Source organism: Sturnira hondurensis, unplaced genomic scaffold (assembly GCF_014824575.4).
Source record: "Sturnira hondurensis isolate 20B ecotype Veracruz unplaced genomic scaffold, ASM1482457v3 Scaffold0004998, whole genome shotgun sequence".
NCBI classification, from domain to species: Eukaryota; Metazoa; Chordata; class Mammalia; order Chiroptera; family Phyllostomidae; genus Sturnira; species Sturnira hondurensis.
The window spans coordinates 2,113,142-2,136,561 of record NW_028077629.1 but is presented as its reverse complement, the minus strand read 5'-3'; the positions used below and the strand labels follow the sequence as shown (position 1 = coordinate 2,136,561).

The 23,420-nt window shown below is 34.0% G+C and overlaps 1 protein-coding gene across 9 annotated transcripts in view; it reads left to right on the top strand.

Annotated features, from left to right (window-relative positions):
- PDLIM5 (PDZ and LIM domain 5) overlaps window positions 1–23,420 on the top strand; it is a 208,726-nt gene that overhangs the window by 114,532 nt on the left and 70,774 nt on the right. For 2 of the 9 annotated variants that reach the window (XM_037046092.1, XM_037046086.1), the window contains exons 4-8: window positions 8,704–8,746; window positions 10,881–10,972; window positions 19,933–19,950; window positions 20,191–20,363; window positions 20,987–21,023. In XM_037046092.1, the coding sequence (XP_036901987.1) occupies window positions 8,704–8,746; window positions 10,881–10,972; window positions 19,933–19,950; window positions 20,191–20,363; window positions 20,987–21,023 (363 nt within the window). Of the gene's footprint in view, window positions 1–8,703; window positions 8,747–10,553; window positions 10,973–13,870; window positions 13,888–17,344; window positions 17,360–19,932; window positions 19,951–20,190; window positions 20,364–20,986; window positions 21,024–21,561; window positions 22,646–23,420 lie in introns of those variants that run through there. The other 7 variants (XM_037046084.1, XM_037046083.1, XM_037046091.1 and 4 more) reach the window with 6 other exon arrangements.

The following is a 23,420-nucleotide window of genomic DNA, read 5'->3' as shown; positions in this document are numbered from 1 at the left end:
CTGTCACCAAAATGAGTTATTTGATTGATTAGTATTCAGTGTGCATTTCTGAAGATCCTAGTAGTATTGAATTGGCGAATTTCAATCACAGAAAATAAAGCAGCATATCATGAGAGGAAGAAATATTTGTTAATTTTTTAGCTCTTGTTGGATGAGATGGCTGTATTAGAGGGAGGATAATGTAGACATTAGTGTTAAACTTTTTAGTGGTCAAGTTATTTAACATTTCTAGGCTTTATTTCTGAAACTTAAGCAATACGTTATACATAAGCACTTCAGTTCAATATTGAGCCTCTAGGGAGACCCCAATAAATGGTACTGTAATGCCTATACTCTCATTATTTGTATAATGGAAAATACTTTATCATTTTAAATTCAGCCTGATGCTCCCTGTCTGCTCCACCTCCTTCCCTCTGCATTTTCTTCTCCTTGAAAATAGTGTAACCATGTGGATTAGGGAAGCACATAGACATCCTTCTTCTTTCCTCTGTCTCACACTCTCTGGTTTTTACAATTGATTGATGAAAGTTTCTTCTCAAACCCCATCAACCTGAAAAGGATCTTTACAATAGAAGCCTTTCCCCATACCAAGGGAAATAATTATCCCAAAGTAATTGCCTGCTGTGGATATATCAGAGCCACACGTAGTTTCAAGCCATGTCCAGGCAGAGGGCTTGGATGGGCTTGAGTCTTCTTACAGTCTGTCCTGCTTGGGTTATTTCTTTCTTTCAGGGCCGGGAGGTGGAACAAAGTACCTTGTTAGTTCCCATTGTAAGATAGAGAAGATGCAGAGAAAGAGAGACTATGTGGATGAGTGCGTGTGTATGTGGAGAGTAATAGCTTTCATAAGCTGAGAGGTGCTGATAGATAACTATTATTTAGTGTACTTTTAGTGTATTGTTTAGTGTACTTTTGTTTATAGAAAACATAATCTTTATGTAGTCTCATTACTTAGGAAAAACCACTGATACTTTGCCATGTGATTTCAATGTTTGAGGTTAAGTTTTTAGGAAAGTAGACTGACTGGAAGCACAATAAAATATGGGGAAATTATCTAAGCATCCCTCTGCATACTTGAGTGCTCACTCTTTTTCCTTCTGGAGTTCCTTTGTTTTTGCAAATTGACAATTTTGCAATTAAAGTGATTGATGGAGTGCCCTAGTGTTTATGGGTTCTGAGGTCACTGAGCCCCAAGTTGGCCATGCTTTCTGTGGGAAACTTAAAGCTCATTTCACAGAAGATAAACAATAATTCTCCTCTTTTTGTATGATTGTTCATGAGTTAAGTATATTAGATATGGTTGAAGGGGTCATGAAGATATAATAATGTGAATAATATTTGTTAGTCTAGTTCTGTTACTTAATTCCTCATTATTAAACACTATTGTGAACATTCATTGGCTACTTTATTAACTAAAAACATGTTACTTTATAAAGCAGGATTAAAATGTATTAATTGATGAAAAATATAACTTGCATATAACACCATCCATTGGGTGTTTATAAGATGCAGTTTTGCTTGGTTCCTTTGAATCTCATCCTTGATAGAACTGTTGCTTATTTATGGCATAATTTTTTCTATACATTATTTTAACCTGAGCATCACAATTCTAGTTTCCAGTACACTATGTTATAGGTCAGAACTCTTTCAACTATTCAGCCAGAAGTTCTAAAACTGGTTGTAATACATCAGGGATTTTTATTTTGGATACTATTCTTACAAATATCAATCAATTTTCAAAACAGATTGTTCTAGCCACACTGGCAGCTTTGTTCTTTGAATTCTCTGAGCTGAGAACAGTACTAGGCCAAGGCAATAGGCTGTCACCATTTTGGTTTACTCCCGTACAGTGGCTTCACAGTGAGGGAAGAGAGAACAATAGGCAAATTGTCGAGTCCATGGCACTAAGCCATTGCCAGGATCTCTGCTGGTTTGAAACACACACTACACGAAAGTGACTTGTAGTGATCACTGTGGTTGAAAAGGAGATATATTATCCCATTGCATATTTCCAGGATTTGATGAGGAAAATGTAGGAAGAATTTTTAACAATTATATCTTAGTTTTTAAAACTTTATTTATTTAAAAGTCTTTACCAAATGTGGACCCTGAGAAAGAAGATACCTACTGAGAAGGGCTCCTGGTGGCTAACTGGGCTCAGATTAAAACAAATAAAAACAACAGAGCCTAGCAACCATTTTTCCTGGGGGCCTCTCACACCAACTGCACTTCAAGGAGAAGCCTGCGCTGGACGACTTGTCTCTCCACTGAATTGCTGGCCAGTCCTGTATTTCTGCCATCTGAGCCAGCCCTGATAAAAGAGTTCCCAGAATCCTATTTCAACCGATAGGACTGAAACCAATCAGGGCTGCACAGCTATATCCCCAGCAGCGTATTTGTGAGAAGGGCTCTTTTCTGACCAATCAGGATAGTGTTTTGTACCAAACGAACTGCAATGATTCAGCGTCCTCATTTGCATGAGGAGAGACTGGTCAAAGATCAGAGGTGAGGACTTCTGTCTATGTAAGTCAGTGCTCCTATATAACTCAGTGCTCCTCTGGCTCTGAGAGTGCATTTCCCTTTTCATTGAAGACTGTGTTTCCCTGCTGGAGTTGAAACACCTAAGGTGTCATGTCAGAACAGAGTGGAGAATGGAGCAGACCAGTGCAGGACAGAGTAGCCTGACACAGAACAGAGCAGACCAGAGCAAAATGGAACAGACTAGTGTGGGACAAAGCAGACCTGCCAGGAGCAGAGCAGAGCAGACCATTGAGGAGCAGAGCAGACCATTGAGGAGCAGAGCTGAGCTGTCTAGCTGGAGATGGGTCTAGTCCCAGGGACGCCTGGCCACAGAGCTGCCTCAGCCACAACTGTGCTGTATATCAATTGAGCTGTTTTGCACTGAATAAAATTTCCTTTTTACATCACCCCAAATTGTAGATTCCTGTTGGTGTTGAATTGGCACCAACAACTCTCAGCTGACAAAGATTATTCACTTACACGTAATCTATGATATTTCTAAAGTAAAGGAACAAGTGTTTAATATAGTATTTTTCTTTTAAAAAGACAACTATAAAAATTTTAATTTTGAGAAACAGTTCCTTTTTATTCATATATTAGGATTTTGTACTCGTGGACTATCGGAAATATGTATTTCAGTTAGATGAAGGAGATGGGATTTTCCCTACTTAAACATTGATTAAATTATGTACATAGTCCTTAGGTATCTTATTAAATGGAGCTCAAGAAAGCACTAGTTGGATAAGAAAGAGATTCTGTATAATTAAAGACTTCAAGGCTTTTGTGTATTTTAATATTTCTTCTCCTTAATTTTAGCCACTTACAGGAGACCTAAGTAAAAGTTTCAGACTTATAAAGATTTACTTTCTTTTAAATAGCATCTCCTAGAGGGGTTTCCCCCTTCTTAACTCCAGTCTTGAAAAGAATTCCCTAAATAAGTATTCTAAATAAGTAAGTATTCCATATTTCAAATGGGTATGGACAACATTCTACAGTATTCCTTTTCCTTAAAAAATATTTTACTGATTATGCTATTATAGTTGTCTCAATTTTGCTTCTTTGCTCCCCTGTACCCAGTATCCCCAATTCCCTCCAGCAAGTCCCCCCACCCTTAATTCATGTCCATGACCCATATCCATGGGTCATGCATATAATTTCTTTGACTACTCCATTACCTATCCTGTTCTTAACATCTCCCTGTCTATTCTGTACTTACCAATTTGTGTGTCTTAATCCTTGCACCTTTCCCACCAGTCTTCCCCTTTCCCCTCCTGACTGATAACCCTCCAAATGATCTTCATATCTACGATTCTTTTCCTGTTCTGCTTTTTTGCTTAGTTTGTTATTTGGGTTCAGTTATTGGTAGTTGTAAATTTATTGCCATATTAATGTTCATCATTTTGATCTTCTTTTTCTTGTGTAATTCCTTTTAGCATTTCGTATAATAATGGCTTGGGGATGATGAACTACTTCAGTTTTACCTTGTCTAAGACACACTTTATCTGCTCTTCAATTCTAAATGATAGCTTTCTTTGCTTGATAGAATAATCTACGTTGTAATCTAGGTTGTAGGTCTTTGCTTTTCATCACTTTGAATACTTCTTGCCAGTCCCTTCTAGGCTGCAAAGTTTCTTTTGCAAAATCTCCTGACAGTCTTATGGGAACTCCTTTGTAGGTAACGCTCGGTTGTTTTTTAAAGTGTAAATAGTGTTTTACAAAACAATTCTTTTCTTTTTTTTAACTGTTGATAAAGTACAATTGTCTCCATTTTCCCCTCAGTGGTCCCCCTGCCCCACCCACCCCCACCTCCTATACTCCCTATGTATATTTTATACATATTCCTTAACAACTCTTAAGATTCTCTCATCTTTAACCTTTGGCATTTTAATTATGATGTATCTTGGTGTGGTCCTCTTTGGGTTCATCTTGTTTGAGATTGTGTGCTTTTTGGACTCATATGTCTATTTCCTTTGCCAAATTAGGGAATTTTTCTTTCATTATTTTGTCACATAAGTTTTCGATTTCTAGCTCTTCTTCTTCTGCTGCCACCCCTATGATTCAGATGTTGGTACATTTAAAGATGTCCCAGAAGTTCCTAAGTCTATCCTCGTTTGTTTTGAATTATTTTTTTCTTCTTGCTGTTCTGATTGAACACTTTTTCCTTCCTTGTGTTCCAAATTGTTGATTGGATTCTTGACTTCATCCCCTCCACTGTTGATTCCCAGTAGATTTTTCTTTATTTCACTTAATGCGACCTTCATTTCTCCCTGGTTTTTATGCCATTGAAGTACCCAGTGAATTCCTGGAGCATCCTGATAACCAGTGTTTTGAGCTGTGCCTCTGATAGATTGCTTATCTCCATTTTGTTCAGTTCTTTTTCTGGAGTTTTGTTGTGTTCTTTCATTTGGGCTGTATTTCTTTGTCTCCTCATTTTGGTAGCCTCCCTTTGTTTGTCTCTGTGTATTAGGTAGAGCTGCTTTGACTCCTTGCCTTAGTGCACCTGTTAAGTTGTATGGGATCCCTCGCTCTGGAGGTGCCTCTCCTGTTTTTTATCCACAACATGTAGTACATGTGGGACTGCCTATTTCCATCTCTGCATCTCTACACCTCTCAGTCTCTCTGCCTTTCTTACCCATCTGGATGAATGTGGCTTCTTTAAATCCTTGTTTGTTGGACTTCCACACAGTTAAATTTTCTGAGAGTTCTCAGTGATACTTGTTATATAGTGTAGCTGTATTTTTTGCTATAGTTGTGTGCATATGTGAGGGATATTCACCTATACCTCTGTCTTGACCGGAAGTCAAGTATTTTCTTCTGTTGGCATTTAAAGGTTCTGAGAAGTCTTGTGGCTATGTCTTTGTAACTTTAAGTTTTCCAGGTATCTTTGATAACAGAACCTTTTTGTTTATTCCATGTTTTGGGATGTGATTTTCTATGAAGCATGCTTAGAAAAAAAGTCTTACATAAATTAGCACCTGTATATTGTATAACATATGGAAAACACACACAAAAGAGAAAAAACATATTATTTATGGGAGCCTCTATTAAAATGTTGTTTGTGCTTTCATACACTCTTTCCATGCACTAATCATCCTATACATGCTGTATCACCCTTGTTCACTTAACATTATAAAGCATGTTATCATAATTCAGAATTCTTTCTAAGAATGATTTTAATAATTGCATAATCAGTCATCGTGTGGCTTTATTATAGTTTACCATTTCCTCATTGTATATCTAATCAGTTGTGTTTTCAATTTTTCATTATTGTAAGTTATACTATAGGAATAAATATCTTCATAGAGAAAGTCTTTTCCATATTTCACATTTTCTCATGATAGATTCCCAGAAGTTAATGATTATATCAAAAGGCATGAGCTTTCTTCAAGGCTTTTTATAAATAAATGCCAAATTATTTTCCATAAAAACCAGAATGTTACATAGTTCATCCAGCAACATACAGCATATTCTCACAAGCATTATGTATTAACATTAAAACTAATCTTTACATATTTGAAAATAAAAGTGATTATCTTTTTATTTTGTTATTCTGTGATAATTAGTAAAGTTTGATTTTTTTAAAAAATGCGTTATTGCTATTAATTTTGCAGATTTTATTTGTCATATATTCAAAATTTTCTGAACCATAATAGTTTGTGTCATAAGAATATGTAATTACATTTAAAAGTCTTTTGTAGCATATTGGTCTTTTACAATGTAATTAATGCATGCTTTAGATTTTTATGTACATATTATGTGTATTTAAAATATTTTCCAGTATTTTTAATATGGTCAGGTTGACTTACTCTGTTTACTCCAAAAAACAAAATACACAAAAATGAAGGTGACTTAAATGGAAGTATTCAAAAATTAAGTGGCTTAAATTGTGAGCTCCTGTAAATATTCAAGCTGAGATCAGATGAGTACCTGATTGGCCTGTGATAAAGTAATTCTAAAGAACCTTTTAAGTTTCAGTATTCTTATGAGTAATTTGGTGCTTATTTAAATATTTAAACAAACAAATAACTTATTGCAGCTAATGTCAACTATTTTGACATTTAATAATAAATCACTCTATGTTTTTTCTATGAAATGTGTGTTTTTTAAATGTGTAATGGACTCAATCCTGGGATGTTGGGGGCATGTTGACCTTCTTTTATTGTCTTAGTTCATGTCACTGCACTCATGAGACCTTATCAAAAGGCAAGAAGAGCAGATTCAATTTTTAGACATACAAATTTTTTTGAATATAAAATTTCAGACAATGTTTTTGTAGAACTTTCGGTCCATAAAATATGTTAGGACTCATTATTATTATATACATTTTTCAATAAAATAAGTGGTTGGACTCCAAAATTGATGTAAACTAACCAGTCTGTGGCTTTTGCTGTTGTTGTTAATACTCTTTAAATAAAAACAAGTATCTAAAAAACCCTAAGGTTTTGGTTTTCATATACTTAGGATCTATTTATTTTATTCTGTTTGTAAACCTAGGGACTATTAAACATCATATTCTTTTTCATAAATTGTTATTCCATTGCTAGAAGAGTTTCATGCTTCTTTAAGTGTCCAGATTGAAAAAAAGGATACTCTCCTCTTTATTGTGGCAAACTGTCAATAATGCCTTGGGTGGTTTTACTACACAGATCCTTTGTGATTTGCATCTTATTGTGAAATTTCCATGGAAGGAAGATTCTATTGTTCTGTTCTTCATCTTGTTTCCTTTGCTTATTATAATAACCTTATAGGTTAAAAGAGAAATTTGAGAGTACAAATGAAAGGTCTGTTTGAGAGTACACATGGAAAGTTACGCAACTCACAGGGTATAATTCTATATAGCAGTAATCAAGGATTAGCATCTATTCTGGCCTCTCATTAGCTTAGTCAATTTTCAGTCAGTGTTTGCTCAAGTGAACCAAATTAATTATTGGAAAATTTATTTGTTGCTAAAAAATGTTTGGAGGTTGTTACTAGGCTATGTTCATAGAGACCAAATATCCTTTGCTAGCATCTTCTTTCTCTATAAGTAAAATAATCTCATAGTTTATAGTTTAAAATGATTGCTTATTTACTTACAATGGTATATTTCTTGAACTTTGCACTTGATGACTTATCCTCAGGTTTCTGTGATATAAGAGGAGCCAAACTGCTTCTGGCATTGTTAAACATAACATGGACCTTGGTACTGGGTAAATAGCCTTTGGATTATTAGCAACTTTCCTAATCACTTAGTCACCGTTCTTGGCTACAGCCAGTATATTGTAATATGTAAGAACTGTTGGCCTTAGCTTCGTTCTAGTAAGTAATTTACTCTAACTCTGAAATTCCTCATCTGAAAAGTCAGGATGATGATAGTTGCTACTATTGTATGAGGTAGTTGCTTTAAATCAATTACTGCAACTATTAGTCCATGTTAACCAAAGGAACACTAATAATACAAAAAGCATACGTTAAAAATAATTAGTTTGAATTTGGAAATAGTCAAGTCTGTACATGGGTTATTGTCCTCCTTTCCTTGCTCTCTTCTTTTCATACCATTTACTGGTAACCTGTCATGCCAGGCACAGTGCTGACACAGAGACACAAATGTGACATGGTTATCACCTTCTCTGAAATTATAGCCTAATGGAAGAAGTTACAGTTTAGTTTTACCATAACAAATAAACTTGTAGAAGCAGTTAAGAATATAAATACAAAATGAATACTCATTTGGTGACTAGTTCAACCAGAATTTATTCAATCTCTTCATAAAAAGGCCAATATCCTATGGTAGATTCATGGTTGTTACAGGAAAAGGCAGATACTGTTGGGATGATTCAGATGAGATGTTTCAGGAATCACTTAAGGATCAAATAGTCATATTTATTATCCTTTGACCTTCTGGATAGGGAATAGCTTTAATGTAAAGATCAACATGAGTGCATTAGTAAACATGGTTGTTGTTTGTCTTTCCTCATTTGAGTGTGTAGAGAACTAATGTGTGTAAGGGTATTACTGGATCTTGTAGCATTTCAGTTCTGTAAACTAATTAATAGAATGCGAGTAGTCAAAATCATGAATTATGGAACTGTTAATTCTGATGGTTTTGTATACTAACATGTATAGTACTATAAATTCCATTAATAAGTTTACAACTCTATAAAATTTTTGTTTTTTTCTATTTTCTCTTTTTTTTCCCCCTAGAGCATCTGCTACATCCAAGCCTGAACCAGTTCCTGTTCAAAAGGTGTGTTTCTAATCTAGTATCACTAGGGTACCATATAATAGTTCCTTCTGAACTACTGTAATTTCCATTGCTTTCTCAGGCCATACTGACAATTTACAGTTTCAATATAATTTTCCGCATAGTTCCTTCCTTTAAAGAAGACAGGGGAAAGTGGAAATCAACACATACAAAATTACCACCTCTCTAAATATGCCTGTATTTTAAAACATCATTCCAGTGCCATATATTATCAGTAACTTATATCCAACTTTTTTACATATACTTTTAATTTCCCTGTTTTTATTAAAATATTCTAGTCGTGGCTGGTGTAGCTCAGTGGATGGAGTGCGGGCCTTCAAAGCAGAGGATCGCAGTTTGATTCCCAGTCAGGGCACATGCCTGGGTTGCAGGCCAGTTTCCCACAGGGGACCTATGAGAGGCAACCCATACATTGATATTTCTCTCCCTCTCTCCTTCCCTTGCCCTATAAAAATAAATGAATAAAATCTTTAAAAAATAACATAAAATATTATAAAAAATAAGTAAATGGTTACTAAAAATGAATGTCACAAGTCTTTAATCACATTTTATTTATAATATTAATACGTTTCAAATTATATTTTCCAAGTATTCTTGGATTATGTTATTGGCAAATGCCCCTTTTCTCTCACATATACCCTCAAATTGTCCCAGGTGATTATTCATACACATCTGCTTTATGCCATTTAGGGTTTTCTTTAAATTTTACTTGTGCCTTTCTATCAAATTACTTATTATATTGACTTGCTGAGATACTAAGGTATTTTCCCCTCTGTTAGCTGTATTATTTTCACAAGATTAATTTAGATTATCTTTGTTTTCTTAAAATTAAACATCTCCATTGTATGCTTTTTAAAGAATTTGTTTTTATTCCAGAATGGTAGAGTGAGTAGGGATTTCTTCTACAATTTCTTTAAAAAATTTATACTTGCTTTGGAATAGGGATTTGTAAGTACAAATTCTGTTAATTTTAGGAAGATTTGATCTTTCTTACTAGTTACTTTTTTCTTTGGCTGATGCAGTGAAGAAACATCTTAGATCATTTCCCCCCCTATATAACTATTAAATATTTATTTTGGAAAAGGGAAAATTTTTTTCTTCCTTTTTACTCTCTGAATGATATCTGAAAACATTCCAGAGAGAGGAAAGGATTGATTTTTGTTTTGTTCATTGTTTTTTTTGTTGACTTTTTAAAAAGCAGTTTCTTTTAAAAAAGCAGTTTCTTGATTCAAAACAATTACTTAGAATGTGTACATTTCTGAATTACATGCAAACAATCTTACTCCTTTTTTTTTAATGAAGAGTTAGAAATTTACTTCTGCTTCTGCATGAATCAAATGATTATACTCTGGAAGAGTAATTAAACATGTTTGAAAGGTGGAATTATAATTGAGACTCTGGAATTTTAAAATAAGCATTTTGGTTATCAATGAATTATTTATTGTGAGGTATTTAAACATTTTTCCTTTGGAATACGTCTAAATTGACACATATCTGGTCTTTAGGCTTTTTGATAGCTTTCCTGCTCTGTTTTCTAAATATTTTGAAACTGCTTTCATTTTTATTAAAATATGTCTTCAGTGTGTGCATCTGTGTTATGCATGTTGGGAAGAGTTAGCATGCATGGTATGCAATATCAACTCAATTGTTTTTATTTGGAAACATGTAAAGTTTGAGCTGCTAACATTATTGTGTTTGTCTTTTAAAAAATGAGCTGTGTTCTTTTCAATGAATCTATTTTGCATGTATTTGGTGTGTTTTTGTATATGTTTATTTTTATTCTACATAGGGAGAACCTAAAGAAGTAGTTAAACCTGTGCCCATTACATCTCCTGCTGTGTACAAAGTCACTTCCACAAACAACATGGCCTACAATAAGGCACCACGGCCCTTTGGTTCTGTGTCTTCACCAAAAGTCACATCCATCCCATCACCATCGTCTGCCTTCACCCCAGCCCATGCAACCACTTCATCACATGCTTCCCCTCCACCTGTGGCTGCTGTCACTCCTCCCCCATTCGCTGCATCTGGACTGCATGCTAATGCCAATCTTAGTGCTGACCAGCGTTCACCTGCACTGAGCGCTGGTAAACCTGCAGTTAATGTCCCACGGCAGCCCACAGTCACCAGCGTGTGTTCCGAGACTGCTCAGGAGCTAGCAGAGGGACAGAGAAGAGGATCCCAGGGTGACAGTAAACAGCAAAATGGGTAGGTGGCCAAGGGTGCTTTCTGCTCTTATCAAAATTCTTCTTTCAGGCAATTTTCAGGAAACAATCTAAATTCCCCCCAAATCAGCTGTTTCTTGAAGGAAGGGAGATGAGATTTTATTTGCTTCATTAGCATGTAGCTTTATTTTGTATACATACAGCACTTTCTGCAAAGCAATTAGAGGTTAATCAAAACTTAATTATGCATTTTGACATGTTATGAATCGCGTAACATATGTTTTAACTCTTTTTCTCCAAGTCCTGGCACAACATTGAGCAGCTGGCATTTGTAATGCAAGGAAAATCTTATATCTTTCTTCCTTAATTTTTCCATCCCTTTATTAGCCACCAAAAATGTAAACAGAGTGGGTACACTTGTGTCAGTTGGTCAGTTTTATGTATTGCTCTCTAAGGAGAGAGGAAATGAGGAGTGTGTGAGAAGCTTTTTTTCCCCTAGGAATTAGTCTTACAAAGACAGAAGATAAAATTTACTTGTGACTCATGTCTATGTAAGATGCATTAGGTTAGGTTAATAGCAACCTTCTTTTGAGGTAAGGTTTTGCTTGAATTTAAATGTCAAAGATGCTTGTAAACATCAGAAGCAAATTAGAGATTATTTTTATGGTGAAGATTTTTCCAAAATGAACGATGTAAAGCAGTGGACACTAAATATGTAATGTTAGAAGTTTCTGAAAATCTATTCCTTATAATTTTTCCCTTTTGAAGTTTGTTTGCCACAGTCTTTATTTATAGATGGTCATTTTATTCTTTTTTGCACTCAGTGTTCATATTTTAAGCCAAAGTCATTTTTATAGTCATTTTGACCAGTTTATTGTTCAAAAAAATACTTTAAAAAGAAAAACAAAGGGAAATAATCTGCATATGTGATGGTTTTTACCAATGCCAGTTCCCAAGAAAATATAATTAAAAGAATTGTGTGGCCAGGCTCTTTCTGAGATAATCCCTTCCAAATGGTAATTCATGTAATGAAGGCACTGTGCTTGGGGGTGGGGGTGGGGGTGGGGGGGTGGGGATAGCACTGTTGCCATGGCAACTTTGTGGCGTTGATAAAGATGTGGCAAGGTTCCAGGCTGCTGCTGAGAGAAAGAGCAGGAGGAAGTCTGGAGGGACAGCTACTGGTCCCCACATATGGTTCTGTGGTTGTGGGTGGCTCTTTAAAGTTTTCGTGTATATATTGAAGAAAATTAGTGTCCTTCAAAGAATAATATTTCTTTTTCATGTGAGGGAGAAAAATATTATACAGTGTTGAAGTGTGTTTGGTTGTATTTTTTTGTATTTCTAGTTTAAGACAATAGATTTTAGAGAAATCAAAGAAGATATTATGAAGAGACAGATTCTGCCTGTCAAACGCTAGCCTCACAGAAAACTAAGAGCAGAAGTTTACTATGTTTATTAAATTCCAGGTTCAGTAGAAAAAAAGTCCATTGAAGGAAGTGTTTGCACTAAAATCTTTTCTCCTTACTAATACTTCCTGAAAATTTATGTGAAAGTCTTCTTAATGGAAAACTGTAGAGATAAAAGCAAATTGCGGTTACAAAAAAGTACTACATTTAAAGTATGTGAAAATACCGAGTTTGAGTTTTGTGTTCTATGAGCTTTGATGATTACACTCTGAATAACTTGAGGCATATTAGTTTCAAAATGAAACTGTAGTCAGTGGTAGTTATAGGACCTTCATGGTGGCTTCTTAATCACCATGTGATCATTGAGCATATAACTGGTGTCTAGCACTGTGTAAGATTCAGGACGAAAGATGTTATGTATTTTGCATCATTAACAAGCAGGTTACTGCTTTGCATTTGCAAACTGGCTGTATTTAAAAATAGCTTGATTTCAAAGGTCCACATGTTAGGGCAGTGAAAATTTGATTACTCCGAAAATAAAGTGTGGTGCCTATGAAATTCTAAAACAAATTTACAGTGCCCTTTCTCTTGCTACATTAGATTAGAGAAATAAAAAAATAAATCACACACTTGTCAGTGATGTGTCATTTTAAAGATTAGGTGTTTTGTGTTATTGGTCAATGCATTTCCAGTATCAGGTGCCAACTTTTTTTTTAAATCACTGTCAGACATTTTACTAATTATGTGATTATTAAATTTCCAATATTTTTATGACATTTCAGAAGATTTGGAACAAAACATTTTTCAAAGTTGAGAGTTATTACTATTAATTACTTTTTACTTAAAAGATAATATATGCCAGTAGCCAAAAATGTAAGATTTCAGAAGGATATAAAGTAAAATGCGTAAGTTATTTTTTTTCCTCAAAGCAAGAGATCTTAATTTTTAAGTGATTTGAAGTAACTAGTTAATTTGCCAGTTTGTTAGACATCCCATCCAAATTTATAGTGCTAGCAAACATAAGACATAAGTGCTTATGAATTATGTATCATTACTGAGAAATAGCTACTCATTCTATCAAATAGTATGAGATCAATGATTATGTTGATAGTTTCAGAGTATTTCTTAATACTATGATGTAAGCGTTCCTGTTCCATATAAACAATAATGAACAAGGCGCTTTAAGAAATTTTTAATCTTTCTTTAACATATAAAAATTATTGATCTTGGCTTGCTACTTTTGTACCACTCTCCTTACTCTACGTAGAGCAAAATGGCACTCTATATTCCAAACTGGAAGAGAGGCTGTTTTGCAGCAAGTACTTGAAATGATTTGCCTTTCCCCTTTCCATATGCCCTTGCATTATAATGTGCCACTGCTTTCAGGAGGTAAGTCTTTCTCTATTAATTTAAATTTTGTTGCACTGCAGTTTTTTTCTAACAGTTCCTATGTGGTATTTTGAAGAACTTGGCCTTGGAAGATAAAAAGTATAATGATATGGTAGTAATATTTTAAAATGCTTTTTTCTTTGCAGAAAACACAAGTGAAAAAGTTAGTATCCACATTACTGGAGAGAAAATATGGTGATTTATATATGAGTAAACAGCATGAATGCCCAATTTTTGCAAAATTAAGTTAAATTTTGCAAAATAGCTATAATTTAGAATAACCACATTTACTATTTTCAGTAAGTTTGGTTTGCGTTGCTCTGTGGTGGTGAATTGCTTCATGGTAATAAATATTAGTGTTTGACTTCTGTTATAAAATGTATGTGGAATTTGCTGTGTCATGGTTTAAAAGAGGTAATGCTTTGGAGAATGTTGCAATGTGTACCAGTCTAGACTGCTAGAAGACAAAGTCAAGGTGGAACAAAAAATTCAAATATACCGCTAATGATTGGCATATGTAAAACTGAATTAATTTCCAAATTCATATAACAAAACAAGTGTTTGACAAGTAAAGTCTCTAATAACATTTTTGATTTTTCAAACAATGTTGCTGGAAGGTTTAGCCCTTTATATGTGCAGTCGTGTATCACTGGTTGATATAAGGTCTTTATATCTTTGAAATTAGGAGAGATAATTATCAACTTACTGTATGTCACAGGCAGTTGGCATAGACATTGGAAATAACTGTCGTATAACTTAAAAACCTTGCCGTTGTATTTGTTGGTGTTGACAGTAAACTGTCTGGGGAATACTAACTTTAAACATAGATTAAAATCACAGTAAATAAGAATTTTAAATAATTTTGTTTTAATTACGTTATGACTATTCTGAGCTGAGATTTATCATTACTCAACAGTGAGAACTAGAAATAGGAAATATCTACCCTAGACACACTAGTTAGTTATTGGATTATAAGAGCAACTATATTCTAGTGTGGCTGTGGTCTCACTGACTGAATAGTTTCATGTTACATACAAAAAGAATATTGTACATCAAGGTACTAGAGAAAAATTCCAAACTCTGATTTATCGCTTGTCTCTTTAAAGTTAAATTCTTATATAGAAAGATTTTGACTAGTTACTAGATTCCAGTGAAACAGTTTGACTTGTGAAGGGGGAAATGGGACTTGGGAAAATAAAATATAAACAGCATTTATATTAAATATGTATTTATATTTAAGATTCACATTTATTAATTTATTAGGTATTACTATGCATTGTGCTAGATGTTTCTAAATGTATATTATGTGATTCAATTCTCATTTAAACTGAATACTGAGAAGTTTCTTAATTTTCTCAAATCAGGCAGCTTGTAAGTGATAGAGCTAAGCTTGGAGCCTACTTTTTTTGAAGTCAAATTTTGTTGGGCCTTCCTCTATATCACCTGTTTGTGAACTGGGCTTATTTCTGTTACTTTGATTTCATATTTGTTTTTAAAGATTATAGACTTGAGGATAGATTAAGTGAATTGAGGCTATGAGTACACAATGTGTATAAGTTAAAGTGGGTTTTGATAGTACTTTTTTTTATATTGGGCAGTGGAGGGATCTATCCTGAAAACAACCTTGTATTTGTGTAGTTTTCAGAGTGCCTTCAAATCAATATGTTAAACATATCACCTGGCAACAAGTCTGAAAGAAAAACTGCAATTCATTTCACTGTTGAGGAAAAAGAGGCTTTTTTTCTGTAGATTGCAACTTGCCCAGGGCAGAGGGGAAGTGGGCAATGTATAGCCAGGGTAAAAAGCCAAGTCATCTGACTGTCACATTGGCACATAGGCCACTGTGGTGTATAATGGGCTATTCCAGTTAGGCAAATTTTCTAAAATGCATGAAAATATTTGGCATATTCAAATTGGCACCTTTATGTTGAAACCAATCAACCTTCCATTTGCTGTAACTCACCCCACTATAGACATCTTCCCTGAACTCTAAATGTTACACATGTATCTAAAATTTTGCTCTGTTGAGGGAAGGTTATTTTGAAAAACTATTTTCCTACTATTTAAAACAGGAAGGCATAGGAGGGGGCATGCTTTGCATTTTGGCTAGAGAAGAGTAACTATTGGTAAACTATTGAGATCAACTTACTACTGTGTCCCACCCCCGTTCAGTGAAACAGCCTTCAGTGAGTTTATCAAACTAACTTTGATGTTTGGAAATATAGCCACACTGCACAGTCTTAGTATTAAACCTGGTAGGCAGTTTTTCTCACTGTGTTATAATGAATTAGAGTTTATACTTTATTCTCTCTGTCCTTAATGGAATATGAATATACAGTTGACCCTTAAACAACACAGGTTTGAACTGCACAGATCACTTATATGTGGAATTTTTTCTACAAATATATAGTCGACTCTCCTTATCCTTGTGTTTTACATCTGTGGACTCAGCCGACTGCAGATTGAAAACAGTGTTTTTGATCCACAGTTGGGAACCACAGATGTGAAGGGTCTACTGTATGCATTGTTCCACACCACTTTGCATAAGGACCTTGAACATCTGTGGATTCTCATATCCAAGGGGGTCCTGGAACCCTGGAGGATACCAAGGAACAACATAATCTGGGGGTAGTCAAAAGTTATACATGGATTTTCAACTGCAAGAAGGTCAGAACACCTAACCCCCACTCTGTTCAAGGGTTTAATTATATGTTTTAATGATTCTATACTTAATAGGCCATGTGAGCAAATTATGTTTTGAGGTTTTCCCTCTTCAGATGTTATTAACCTAGTTCCTTTATTATCAGACATGCCTGTCTCAGTTAATTAGGTCACTGATAATGCAGAGTTCCTACAAATCAGTTCTAAACTTGGTGGAATTTGCTTGTGAATGAGGCAGTGATAGTGATGGACAGAGGAGTGTATGAAAATTAAATAATAGCTCATTATTTATGACCCTCTGTACTTCCTGTATTTTTCATCAAAATCACTACATTTTGAAAAATAAGAAAATTTACAAGTAGTGTATTATTTCATAATACATGCTTCAGGATAATTTATGTGCAATTACACTTGCTATTACTATTTATGACTTACATAAGTTATTTTTCTCTTATTTTCTGGTTTTAAAAATAATTCTAAGATAATTTGTTTCTACATCTAGCATATAATAATTAGTTTAGTCTGTGCCTTTTGTTAGGAACTTAATAGGAATTTGGGTTCATACTAAAATAAATTTTAATAACCTAGACATTTTTTTAAATAATGAATTTTTCTCTGTTGGTATTAGTAACTTGAGACTTGAACTAACATTGATATATAAAGTATTTTTTAGTGATTTTGGAAACAACAATGCAGATGAAACAGTTGTCCAATAATAACATTGTAACAAAATTTTGACTAACATTGTTCATTTTTGTTTGTCTGTGCTTACATGATTATTTTGAAGCATGATGTTTGTATAACATCTTCATGTAAATTCATTGTTTTGAATGTCTTTATTTCATTTTTATCTTTTCTTCTTTTTTTGCCTCTTCTTTGTCTATTTTTCATCATCCTGGGAACATCAATGTCTCCTCTACTCTATCACATTTTGTGTGTGTGTATTATTTCTCTTTCAGTAACCCCGGCCCCGTGTAAGTACCTAATATAGTAGCTCCTCTTATAATTTTCATCATTGACCTCTGTAACTGTTTATTTTGCTTTCAACTTAACCACCACCAGCAAGTTTTGTTAGTATCTTCTCATTGCAAGAATTTTCAAATATGTTAAGGAACCCAAGAAACATGATTTTCATGATGGAATCATATGTTTAGAGTACCCACAGCTTTGCACTGGAAAAACTTGATAAGTTAAACCTTAGGGAGATAGGTAAGTATTATACACAGTGTATATTGGCATTAGAGATGTAGTTTGGGCCTTCCTTTTAAATTATTTGTTCTTTCTAGTTAAGTTTATATTCTATCCCACATACATTTTAAAGAATAAAATCATTGAGCCCTGGCTGGTATAGCTCAGTGGATTGAGCGTGGGCCTGCAAACCAAACAACCATGGTTCGATTCCCAGTCAGGGCACATGCCTGGGTTGCAGGCCAGTTCCCAGCAGGGGATGCACGAGAGGCAACCATACATTGATATTTCTCTCCCTCTCTCCCTTCTTTCCTCTCTAAAGATAAATAAATAAAATCTTTAAAAAAAGAATAAAATCATTGAGATTATTCTCTTTTTTAATTGTAGTCATCAGAGTCTAGAGTTTCAAAGCCAGAAAACACTAAGTAGGTGTTTGGAAATTTGAAATAATTTTAGCACAATTCCTGTGCTGTAATGAATGTCACAGAGTCTAGCGTGTGCTATTATTTTTTGTAAGTGTGTCATAACTAAAAATTATTGTGTTTTTTATTGTTCTTGGTATCTTAATTTGATACTATTGTTTTGTATTTTTATTGACCAAACCTTCTATAGATTAAAAAACAGTCTTATACCTGAAATTGGCACTATTTAAGAGTAAAATTACAGTCACTAATTATAGAGAAATTTAAAACAATTAAGTTTGTTGTAAAAAAGATAAAACTGTAAGTTTAATAGCTAAAATAAAATTATTCAAGTAATTGCATAAGATAAAGTGTTATCTACTTAAGAATTTATATCAGTCAAAGAGGTGGTTACAAAGTAATCTGTGCCTATTCTTATTTTTAAAAATTTTGTCTATCTTAAAAAGGATTAGATTTTGTTCAGTATTAGTAAAAGGTGTTTTAGATATTTTATTTCTGGAATATTATAATTTTACCAAAAATTATGATAATAAGTATTACTAATTTTCATATAAATACTTTTGATTCTGTTGCTTATATATGCAGATGACCCATATTGTTGGAACATGCATGGCAAATAATTTTTCTGGTAATAATAAAATAAAACATTATGAGACCAGTACTGTTAGCTACTGTGAAAAACACATTATGTACACTATCTATCATTCATTCCTCAGAACAACCCATTAAGGTAGATGCAGTCCCCATTTCTGATGGGAAAAATCTAGATTTGGAAAAATTAAATGACTGGCATAAAACACACTGAGGGGAGGATGTGGTGCCTGAGCTTTTCTTTGTTTGACTCTCAAGCCAGTGTTAATGTTAATTCTATCGTGTTCTTTACTGGACAGAAACCCTTCTGGCGTTCTGTGACAGATCTAATAGTGGAACTATTAAAATGACAGTGGGCATGTGGAATTCTGATACCACTGGGATTTTCTAGCAGGGCGTTACACCTAGCAGGTGTTGCTACTCACATCTGATACTCTCAGAGCACTTTTCCTCCTTGGATCTTGTGCCAGTAGTCTGCTAGTGCACTCAGGTTCCTTTTTCTGTTCAGAAATTAAACTCTAGCCTCCAAAAGTTTGCATTTATCCTATTTTGGGGGGATGGAGGAGAGATGGAAAGAATATTTATTACATTCACTAGATTTTAGGTTAAAGTGTTAAAATAGTATACTTTATAAATTCCCCAATATTTATGCTTTATTAAGAGAAAAAATGAATGTTCTTATCCAATTCTATGGTTTATAAATCCCTTTCACATATATTATTTCATATAATCTTCAGAGCAGTGTGACTTTTTATGTGATATTCTTGATGAAAGAATATGTGATGAAAAAGTGGGACTTAGGGAGATTGGTCCAAAAAGCACACATCTGAAAATCATGGAGCCAAAATTTACATCTTGGTCTTTTGATAAATATTTCATTGTTTTCTGTTAATACCATAGCTCTTCTTCACTATATGCTGGTTCTGTATGCAATTTTATTAAGGATGTGGGCTATCTATTAGTGCACATGAATGAGAAACAAGAAAATAACACTTCTGTTCCTTTTCAAAAGGAAAAGAACCATTGTGTTTGGAGTTGCTAGTTTAGCCTGTACCAAACCATTCTTGGTTCCTGGGCCAAGTGAAGACACAGTCATTTAATTTCATGAAGGCTAGTACAGTACATTTTAGCAGCATGCCGATGTTTGGCAGTGATTATGAATGTAGTTCCTGTCTGTCTTTTGTTAGGCATTAGATGAAAAATACAAGCACTTAATTTCAAATTGTTTTATTTTAACTTCTGTGGACTTTTTAATTTCTCCTTGTTTTCTTCTTTTCTTAATCTTTTCTTTTCCTTTTCTTTATGTTGGAAATCTCTTCTGCTGCCTTCTTCTGTCACTTAAAAAGGAAAATCCCACCTAAACGGTAACCTTTCTGTTGAATAGATATACTATTATTTTATATTAACATACACATACTCTTTTTTCTAATTTAAAAAGTCTTTTTTTGGAAAAATGCTCTTTATAAAAAATGAGGTTGTGTATGCTTACAAAAGCAAAATATATTAATGGAACACAAGATTAAATGTATACATTATAAATAATTTGGCAGAGGGTATTTATCCTTAATATAATTATAAATCTTTTTTTCCCTTCCTAATTCTAGCCCACCAAGAAAACACATTGTGGAGCGTAATACAGAGTTTTATCATATACCTACTCACAGTGATGCCAGCAAGAAGAGACTGATCGAGGATACTGAAGACTGGCATCCGAGGACTGGTACTACTCAGTCTCGCTCTTTCCGAATCCTGGCCCAGATCACTGGGACTGAGCATTGTAAGTGAATGCCTGGGGACACTAACAGATGAATGTTCCTTGCTACAAAGAAGTAGCACTTAGACAGATAGACAAATATTAGGAAACAGTAATTTTCCTTAGTTTGCTTTTAAGTTATGCCATGCATAATATGGGTATTATAAGCAAGTAACCAGGCCAGGAGAGGTACATTGAAAAAATGTAGAAGCAGTAGTAATAGTAATACTGATTGTAGTATACAGCCAATGACAAGATGATAATGGAATTTTTTTTAGTGGCTTTGTGCAACTTGACCATTAGATATTGATTGGTGCATGTAATTACTTGAGTCAGCAATTTTCATCTCATGGCACACATAAACTAATTGTTAAAACTCTGTGGCACACCAAAAAATATGTTTTTTGCTGATCTGACCAAAAAAGTGTAATTTTGATTCATTCACAATGATGGCTGCTGTTGTGTTGGCTATTATCATTTTTTATTAGACAGTCTAAGGGAAGAAGAGATGTCAGTGGCCCTGACTAAATAGTCAGGTATTGTATGTTTTAAAAAATTTTGTGGGGTACCAGTTGAAAATCACTGGCTTAAGTGATTTTAAAGTTTACAGAGCAAGCTAATATTGGATATCACTTTTTATATTTCAGTGAAGGAATCTGAAACTGATAATACAAAGAAGGCTAAGTAAGTTGTCCATTTTTATCTTTTTCGTAAATTGAATACTTTCCTTTCATGAATGTTCTGTTTTTGTTTTTTACATTTTCAAGTGTAATGGTATGGCATTTTTTCTTTGCAACTAGAAGCTAAACATTTGACTTTGTGGAACTTATATGAACAACTTACAGATTTTATAATGAGTAGATATTGTCTGGATTTTATGTCTAAGGTTTATTTTCTTTAATATTGAAATTAGTGAGCAGAAGGGTATGTTTTGGTTGCTTTGCTAACATTATAGTCTCTGAATGCATTCATGTGATCTTGAAGTGACTTTATTTTGGTCATAAAAATTGATATTGCTCTGTAGATTAATTTCTGTATTTTTAAATATGCTCTACCCTAAAGTCTTTTGCTATTAAGTAAAACAGCTCTGTGAAACTAAACTTACATAAGGCATGTTTTTTGCATGATGAACGAAGTGTGGAGACTTTTTGTGCTCTGTCTTATGACTCTTCTATCACTTTTCTTTTTTTCTTTTCTCTTTTCTTTTTTTTTATTTCCACAGGGAAAAGATACCCCTTCACGTGTTTAGCCCTAAATACACAAAATTACGTGACTGGCACCATGAAGTTTCAGCACGTGCTCTTAACGTACAGTGATTTATGAGCTTTGCCCCCTCGAGCAGCCAGCACATACCTTTTCGTTCATTTTTTCTTTTTTTCCAACTTTATAGCAAGATCTGTACAAAATTTGCCTTATGAAAAAAAATAGAACCTTTTATATACTCCCTAACCATTTCCTGATTTTATGACAATAAGGAGGATGAACATGGTAGGTGGTAGCTCACAGATGTTAAACCAAGAAAGTATATTGAGGGACTAAATTTGTTCACTAGATTTACATCTGTTTCCATTGTTACCAGGGTAGTACTGTTGGAAAAAGTTCTTTTTGTAAGTTGAATTGTTTGGGGCATTTCAAGCAGAGGTAGATGAGCAAATATGCCTTCATCTAATTTGGAAAATACTTCCTTTATGGTACTACATTTCCCAAGATTACTTGTAAGTTATTATATAATGTTTAGAGTGGGTTGTGAATTAAAACAAGAAGTCTTTGTTAGAATAGAGTTCATTATAGATTTGGGTATCTTTTCAAGCATGTACTATATCGGATAGCTATATAAGGAGGAAGAAGTCTAGATTTGGTTCCTAGAAAAAGGAAAGAGGAGAATTCTGCCCCTCTTTGCAATGGGGAAAAATACACTGGTTTCTTTTGGTTTGGTTAATTTAAAAAAACCTGTTTTCTACCAAAGGAAGTATTTCTAAGCTGATAGATTTCATTAGGATACATGTAACTTCTAGGTATTAACTAGTAAGATGTAGAAAAGATAGATTTTCTTTGTTTTTAAATCCGAGGAATGAACATAAAGAAATTGCAATATGAATAATTATGCAACATCAGAGAAACATTTAAACTATTGTGCATTGCTGCAATTCCTAGGAAGTGCTGTTTTGGGAAATACATTCAGCTAAATATCTGACCAGAAATGCTTTCTGTCTTGTAATATAATGTATTATATATTAGATATAAATGCAATAATAAATGCATTTTGAGGTTTGGAAAAGTATTGTAATAAAGTTGCCTTTAACTTAGCTTTGTACCTTGTTTTCTGTTTCCTTGAATCTAGTACCAATGCCATCCAAGATTTGGTACAGTATTACTTGGGTAAAATAAATAATTATCTTGACTTTTCATTTTGGAAACCTTTTTAATTTTGTGAGGTGACTAAAATGTGAGTGTGGAATATGACAAAGGCCAATATTTAATCCCCCGCCCCAAATTGTTACATGATTTAGCATAATATCTTATGTAACACATCAGATCAGTTAGACCAAGGCCTCCAACCAGGCCACAGAGCAGGAGGTGAGCTTGAATGTAATGTCCTTTGAATCATCCTGAAACCATTCCCCCACCCTGCTCCACGGAGAAATGGTCTTCCGGAAAACTGGTCCCTAGTGCCAGAAAGATTGGGGACTGCTGACTTAGACAGTGATGCAACCTAGAATTAGTCTTTGTGTGAAAATGATTGCTGAAGGATCTTGCCTGCATTAAAGGTTCTATTTTAATTTTTCCGTATACTTTTTACCATTGACTAGGACAACTGTCTGGTTATTTGGAGAAAATAACATTGATATCAGTTGGTGATTACTATTTAAAATTTGGCATGCCAGTGCATTTGAAAAATAATTCTAGGATTTATCTATGCTCATTTCCACTCTATTCATAAGATATTAAAATGTCTTTCTTTTACTTCATTAGTTCTTTAAATAGTGCAGTAATGATCCTGACATCAGTAGAACTTATCACTCTGTCTCTGGCCTCTATAAGACATTAGATATAGGCTTTCCTATACCTAATAATTCCTTT